At 40.6% G+C, this 8,037-nt stretch overlaps 1 protein-coding gene and 1 non-coding gene across 2 annotated transcripts; both read left to right on the top strand.

The window, feature by feature from the left end:
* Window positions 1–374: 374 nt before the first annotated feature.
* Window positions 375–7,431, top strand: GSL05 (glucan synthase-like 5). The gene is made up of 2 exons (XM_012992418.2): window positions 375–5,865; window positions 7,072–7,431. Exon 1 carries the CDS (start codon window positions 551–553, stop codon window positions 5,858–5,860), a length of 5,310 nt encoding a protein of 1,769 aa, XP_012847872.2. The 5' UTR covers window positions 375–550; the 3' UTR covers window positions 5,861–5,865; window positions 7,072–7,431.
* On the top strand, window positions 3,507–3,587 carry LOC148768538 (small nucleolar RNA J33). The gene has a single exon (XR_016033348.1). It is a non-coding gene; the product is annotated as a small nucleolar RNA J33 (small nucleolar RNA).
* Window positions 7,432–8,037: the final 606 nt, after the last annotated feature.

Below are 8,037 nucleotides of genomic sequence, written 5' to 3'. Positions count from 1 at the left end.
ATATGGAATATTATCACTTTTGTACCCGTTTTATCCCATTCAAACTCTACATTATGAAGCAAGATGATCATAATATGTGATTTTTAGCTTGTATATATCAGTTTGTGGTGCATCGGAAACTGTATTTTTACACAAAACGAGTACAAACTAGAGCACATTTCACGGAATCTAGATGACTATGTTGAATTTGGCACAATAAGGGTGGAGGTCTAAGAAAAAATCATAGTTGAGGGGGGTAGATGTAATTATCCAAACAAGATGGGGGTTTTTGTAATTTGACCATATCTCGGGGGTGTTTGTAATTTACCCATTAAAAAAAAAAGGAAAGAAAAATAAAACTAATGTACAACTAAAAGTGCAGTGCGTACCATACAAATCGCCATCAGTATCCAAAAACAGCGTAAACTCCCCCATCCGCCATAGTCATTTGAAAAGTTGAAGTCTGTCTTCCGATTTCAAATCTGGAGATACACAGAAAACCAAATATAAACCCCACCCTTCGTCAACCCTGCATCAATTCAATTCTCAGATCTCTCCGGCGAATGCTCCAATGAATCAACGCCCACCTCGACCACAGGATGACGAGGTTTACAACATCATCCCAATCCACAACCTCCTCGCCGACCACCCCTCCCTCCGATTCCCCGAGGTTCGCGCCGCCGCCGCCGCACTCCGCTCCGTCGGTGACCTCCGCCGCCCTCCGTTCTCTCCATGGATGCCCAACTACGACCTCCTCGACTGGCTCGCCCTCTTCTTCGGTTTCCAATCCTCTAGCGTGAAGAACCAGAGGGAGCACCTCGTCCTCCACCTCTCAAATGCTCAGATGCGCCTCTCGCCGCCTCCTGACAACATCGACACCCTAGACCCCTCCGTCCTCCGCCGCTTCCGCCGCCATCTCTTGAAGAATTACTCCAGTTGGTGCTCGTACCTCAACCTCAAGTCAAATATTTGGCTGTCCGACTCTAACTCCCGTCACTCGTCCTCCGATCACAGGCGCGAGCTCTTGTACGTTTCGCTCTATTTGCTTATTTGGGGCGAGTCTGCCAATTTACGTTTCATTCCCGAATGTATTTCTTATATCTTTCATAATATGGCTATGGAATTGAATAAGATATTGGAGGACTATATTGATGAGAACACTGGGAGGCCTTTTCTACCTTCTATATCTGGGGAGAACGCTTTTCTGAACCAAATTGTGAAGCCAATTTATGAAACTGTAAAAGCTGAGGTGGAGAATAGTAAGAATGGGACAGCACCACACTCTGCGTGGCGGAATTACGATGATATAAATGAGTACTTTTGGAGTAAGAGGTGCTTTGATAAGCTGAAATGGCCGATTGATGTCGGGAGTAATTTTTTTGTGACGGGGAATAAGGGGAAGAAAGTAGGAAAGACGGGGTTTGTTGAGCAGAGGTCATTTTTGAATTTATTTAGGAGCTTCGATAAGCTATGGATTATGCTGATTTTATTCCTCCAGGCAGCCATTATTGTGGCTTGGGCGGAGAGGGAGTATCCATGGCAGGCATTGGGTAGTAGGGACGTTCAGGTGAGGTGTTTGACTTTGTTTATCACATGGAGCACGTTGAGGTTCGTGCAGTCTTTGTTGGATATTGCAATGCAGTACAATTTGGTGTCGAGGGAAACCAAGTCATTGGGAGTGAGGATGGTTTTGAAATCTGTTGTTGCAGCTGTATGGATTGTGGTGTTTGGGGTGTTTTATGGAAGGATATGGAATCAGAAGAATAAAGATGGGGATTGGTCTAGTGCTGCAAACAGGATTGTGGTAAATTTCCTTGAGGTTGTGGTGGCTTTTATTGCTCCAGAGCTGTTAGCTTTGGCTCTGTTTGTTCTGCCGTGGGTTAGAAATTTTTTGGAGAACACAAATTGGAAGATATTTTATTTGTTGTCATGGTGGTTCCAAAGCAGGAGTTTTGTGGGTCGGGGGCTTAGGGAAGGTCTTGTGGATAATGTTAAGTATAGCCTTTTCTGGATTGTAGTGCTTGCAACAAAATTTGTTTTCAGTTACTTCATGCAGATTAAGCCCATGATTGCTCCGACAAAGGACTTGCTGGGTCTTAAAAACGTTGTTTATGAGTGGCACGAGTTCTTTGATAATAGTAACCGATTTGCAGTTGGGCTATTGTGGCTCCCGGTTATTTTGATTTACCTAATGGATCTCCAGATTTGGTATTCAATTTACTCCTCTTTTGTGGGAGCTGCAGTTGGGTTGTTTGATCACTTGGGTGAAATTCGAAACATGCAGCAGTTGAGGTTGAGATTTCAATTCTTTGCCAGTGCTATTCAGTTTAATCTTATGCCTGAGGAGCAGCTGATGAATGCCAGGGGAACGTTTAAGAGCAAGTTCAGGGATGCCATTAACCGACTGAAGCTGAGATATGGGCTTGGACGCCCCTTTAAAAAACTTGAATCCAACCAGGTGGAGGCCTATAAATTTGCGTTGATATGGAATGAGATAATCAATACATTCAGAGAGGAAGACATTATCTGTGACCGCGAGGTTGAGCTTTTGGAGCTGCCTCAGAATGACAGAAAAGATCCTAAATGTAACTGGGAAATTCGAGTGATTCAGTGGCCGTGCTTGCTACTCTGTAATGAGCTACTGCTTGCACTGAGCCAGGCACAAGAGTTATCAGATGCTCCTGACAGGTGGCTTTGGCATAAGATCTGTAAGACCGAGTATAGGAGATGTGCAGTCATTGAAGCATATGATAGCTTAAAGCACTTTTTACTGTCAATTGTGAAATATGATTCTGAGGAACGGTCTATAATCAAAACTTTCTTCCAAGAAGTTGATCAATGGGTTCAGCTGGAGAAGTTTACAAAAAATTATAAGATGAATGCACTTCCTAAAATCCATGGAAAGTTGGTTCATCTTCTTAATCTTGCCTTGAAGCCTGATAAAGATACTGATAAGGTGGTGAATGCTCTTCAGGCTCTTTATGAGGCAGCGATTAGAGATTTCCTGAAAGAGCCCAGAAACAACGAGCAGCTGAAGGAGGACGGTCTAGCTCCTCAAGCGGCAGTTTCTGGTGAAAGATTGCTTTTTCAGAATGCTGTTGAGTTGCCTAGTGCAAGTAATGAGATGTTTTATCGCCGTGTACGTCGATTGCAAACAATTCTCATCTCTCAGGATTCCATGCAGAAGGTTCCAGAAAATCTTGAGGCAAGGCGCAGAATTGCATTTTTCAGTAATTCCTTGTTCATGAACATGCCTCATGCTCCTCAGGTTGAGAAAATGATGGCCTTCAGTGTTTTGACCCCCTACTACAGTGAAGAGGTGTTATACAGCAAGGAAAATCTCCGAACTGAGAATGAAGATGGGATATCAACCCTTTACTACTTGAAAACCATCTATGCCAGTGATTGGAAGAACTTCTTGGAAAGGATGCGGCGAGAAGGTATGACAAGTGAAAAGGAACTCGAGACAACTAGGCTGAGAGAACTTCGGATGTGGGCATCATACAGAGGCCAAACACTCATTCGCACAGTGAGGGGAATGATGTATTACTATCGTGCCCTTGAGTTGCTGGCTTTTCTGGATTCTGCTTCTGAGATGGACATGAGAGAAGGATCTCAGCAACTGGGTTCCATGAGGCATAATGATGACATGGATGATTCAGAAAATTCATCCTCCTCAAGAACTTTGAGCAGAGGAAATAGTTCAGTCAGTGCCTTTTTTAAAGGTCACGAGCGTGGAACAGTTTTAATGAAATTTACTTATGTGGTTGCATGCCAGATTTATGGTTCTCAGAAAGCCAAAAAGGATCCTCATGCCGATGAGATACTTTATTTGATGAAAATTAACGAAGCACTCCGTGTTGCCTATGTTGATGAGGTGTCGTCAGAGAGGGATGAGAAAGAGTATTTTTCTGTCCTGGTGAAATATGATCGGACTCTGGATAAAGAAGTTGAGATATACCGGGTCAAGCTTCCTGGTCCATTGAAGCTTGGAGAGGGGAAACCAGAGAATCAGAATCATGCCATTATCTTCACTAGAGGAGATGCAGTTCAGACCATTGACATGAACCAGGATAACTATTTTGAGGAGGCTCTGAAGATGCGGAATCTCTTGGAGGAATTCAAATCCTACTACGGTATTAGGAAGCCTACTATCCTTGGAGTTCGGGAGCACATTTTCACAGGTTCTGTATCATCACTTGCGTGGTTCATGTCTGCACAAGAAACGAGTTTTGTCACTTTGGGGCAGCGTGTTTTAGCCAACCCTTTGAAAGTTCGGATGCATTATGGGCACCCTGATGTGTTTGACAGGTTTTGGTTTTTGACTCGGGGAGGTCTAAGCAAGGCTTCTAGAGTGATTAACATTAGTGAGGATATTTTTGCTGGATTTAACTGCACATTGAGAGGCGGGAATGTTACTCACCACGAATACATCCAAGTTGGAAAGGGAAGGGATGTTGGGCTGAATCAAATCTCTATGTTTGAAGCCAAGGTTGCTAGTGGGAACGGTGAGCAAATTCTGAGCCGAGATGTTTACAGGTTGGGTCATAGGCTGGACTTTTTTCGAATGCTCTCGTTCTTTTATACTACGGTGGGATTTTTCTTCAATACCATGATGATTCTCCTTACTGTTTATGCATTTTTGTGGGGCCGGCTTTATCTGGCATTGAGTGGGCTAGAAGGCTTTGCCTTGGCAGGTTCGAACGATAATCGAGCACTTGGTACAATCTTGAACCAGCAGTTAATCATCCAACTTGGTCTCTTTACTGCCTTGCCAATGGTTGTTGAGAATTCACTCGAGCATGGCTTTCTGAATGCTATTTGGGACTTTATAACAATGCAGCTCCAACTTTCTGCTGTATTCTATACATTCTCCATGGGGACCCGTGGTCATTACTTTGGCAGAACTATTCTACATGGTGGTGCTAAATACCGCGCAACTGGCCGTGGCTTTGTGGTAGAGCATAAGAAGTTTGTGGAGAATTATAGATTATACGCTCGTAGTCATTTTGTGAAGGCGATTGAACTCGGACTGATACTCACTGTATATGCTTCCTACAGCCCGGTAGCTAAAGGAACTCTTGTGTACATAGCACTGACCATTACCAGTTGGTTTTTAGTGGTGTCGTGGATTTTGGGGCCGTTCATTTTCAATCCTTTGGGCTTTGATTGGTTAAAAACTGTATATGACTTTGATGAGTTCATGGATTGGATATGGTTCAAGGGTGGCGTGTTTGCAAAATCTGAACAGAGCTGGGAAAAGTGGTGGTATGAAGAGCAAGATCATTTAAGAACAACTGGGCTTTGGGGAAAGGTACTGGAAATCATTTTGGACCTCCGTTTCTTCTTTTTCCAGTACGGGATTGTATATCAACTGGGCATTACTGCTGGAAGCAAGAGCATTGCTGTTTATTTGCTTTCATGGATCTATGTGGTTGTGGCTCTTGTACTATACACGATAATTGCATATGCTCGGGACAAATATTCTGCAAAAGAACACATTTATTACCGTTTGGTCCAGTTCCTTGTCATTATACTTGCAGTAGTTTTGATGATTGCCTTGCTCGAGTTCACCAGTTTCAAGTTTATGGATATTTTCACCAGTTTACTGGCTTTTATTCCCACTGGGTGGGGGTTTATATCTATCGCACAGGTATTTCGGCCCTTACTGCAGAAAGTAAAGATTTGGGATACTGTTGTGTCTGTAGCTCGCATGTACGACATTATGTTTGGAGTGATTGTCATGGTACCTCTTGCCCTTCTTTCGTGGCTGCCTGGGTTCCAAAACATGCAAACAAGGATTCTTTTCAATCAAGCATTCAGCAGGGGTCTACATATATCCCAGATTGTGGCTGGAAGAAAACCCAAGGCTGATACGTAAGAAAGGTAATTACTTCTAACTATTTTCACCCTCATCATAGCATAGCATATTCCCGTCTGAACTCATAAGAGAAAAAATATATTTTTTAGAATTGTTTTGAGAATTATTAGTACGAACTTGAGTATTTTGATTCCTATCGTATCAATCATGATCCGGCCCTCAATATTGACTTTTTGCTCAGATAAAAAATGAGAATTTTCCAATCAAGACAGAATCAAAACATTTTCTGTCGACCTTTATGCCTATGTATAGAAAATATCAATATTTCCTAGATAATTAGGATATAATTGAACTACCCTTATAATGCCCGACATGGATACCACGACTCTACTCATTTATGTGAATAATGCCAGCTTTTGTCCGGTCAGAGCTGTGAGTGTCATTTGTATCCATATTCATATTTGATCTTCACCTTTTATGCTAACTTATCCTATATGTCCATATGCCATGCGTCTCCTTGGTTGTTGTTTCCTTCCAAGGCTGGCTTAAGTGTTTTACTAACATTCTGGTGACAATATCACGAGAGGTGGGTACTGTTCATGAATTCATCATGTCGCCCAAGATATATATATATATATATATATATATATATATATATATATATATATATATATATATATGGAGATAAGGATTGCAAAATCTATGAAAGCTCCCAGTATTACTGATAAATTGCAGATTTGAAGCTGGATGCAGGTTTAGAAGTGGTTCTAATCTCACACCCCCGCTGAAATAATTTATAAATGTTCAAAATAATTTATTGGATCAACAATGCGTTTACGTATTAAAGACCTTAAAAGGCTAAAACTACAATTTCAGGCCTACTTAGTTTAGCTTATTTTATAGATAGTCCTTTTCTATAAAGTGTATACATTGTATGTCTTTGTAGTTCAAGAAATGAAGGTAAGATGCCCGACTACCTAGTTTGGGTTGAATTTGCATTAGCTTACCATGCCATTCTTGATTTTGTGTTTCAGCTGAAGAATCTATAGACATATGAATTAGAAAGTAGGTGTTTTGCTAAACCACTTGATTGCAATTATTTAAAGTGTCGAGAAAGTGCTGGAATATCTAGTGCTTATTGTTTGCAGCAATTAATTCTTGTATTATATTTCATTGGAGTGTTTCGATGGTATTAACCTTAATTAACAATGGATTTACTTTCCCTTGTAAAAGTCAATTTGATGGCTAAGAAAACGAAATTTGTTTCGCAGGTTGAGAGTTGAGTCGAGTCTCGTTTGAGGTTTTCTGGTGCGGATATAGCAGCATTTTCCTGTTATTTGTTTCTGATCAACTGGCGCCGCAGAAGATCCCAACTATCATTTGTTTTGCTGGTTACTTCATTTTTCTCTTACTGTTTGTAAAAAGGTAGTCAAATCTTTTAATTACTACTCAGATAAGAGATTTATTGTTTGTGCTTTATTATTACCAAGGTTTTGTAAGAAAATATATCTATATTGTCTATTGTGAGTAAACGTAGCTTGCTTAATCACGTGATCTTGAACCAGATTCTGCAATTCTTCTGGCTGTGGACCTTGAAATTTTATTAATCCTTTTCAATTTTCTCTCTGCCACAATATCTTGGTTTGCTTAATATCTAATTGCGTGCATATATACCTACCACTTTTGTATTTTGTGAGATGTAATTTAAATCATAGTTAAACGACACAGTAAAAACAAGTCTAGTGATGAGGAAATTGGTGTGAAATAATATTTGTGGGTCCAGATTGTATGTGAAATAAACAAGTATCACTTTATTTTTTAATTTTTTTTGTTTGAAATACTTTTTTCCAACACTTTTATATAGATTGGGTTTCTTGATTAAAAAAAGAAATAAAAAAATAAAATATAAGCAATCATATACTAAATCAGTTTTTACCTTTGCTAATTAAATTTATAAATCAAAATTACTGAGGTACATGTAGACCTGACCACCGGTTCGGTTAGAACCGGAACCGAACCGGGGTCAACGGTTTTAGAACCGAACCGGAACCGGTTTGACCGGAACCGGAACCGGAACCGAAAAAACCGGTTCGGTTCCGGTTCCTCATTTTTGGAACCGGGAACCGACGGTTCCGTTTGAACCGGTTTTAAAAAAAAAAAAAAAAATTAATTCTCTCTCTCTCTCTCTCTCTCTCTCTCTCTATATATATACACATACACAGACATACATATATAAA

Source organism: Erythranthe guttata, chromosome 8 (genome assembly GCF_056151865.1).
Source record: "Erythranthe guttata isolate IM_541 chromosome 8, IM_541, whole genome shotgun sequence".
In the NCBI taxonomy this organism is placed as follows: domain Eukaryota; kingdom Viridiplantae; phylum Streptophyta; class Magnoliopsida; order Lamiales; family Phrymaceae; genus Erythranthe; species Erythranthe guttata.
Note: the sequence above shows the minus strand (reverse complement) of the source record. Positions and strands in the feature narration are given on the sequence as shown.

Excerpts from the sequence above, each read along its gene's own strand:
- GSL05 (XM_012992418.2), top strand. The coding sequence starts at position 551 with ATGAATCAACGCCCACCTCGACCACAGGATGACGAGGTTTACAACATC.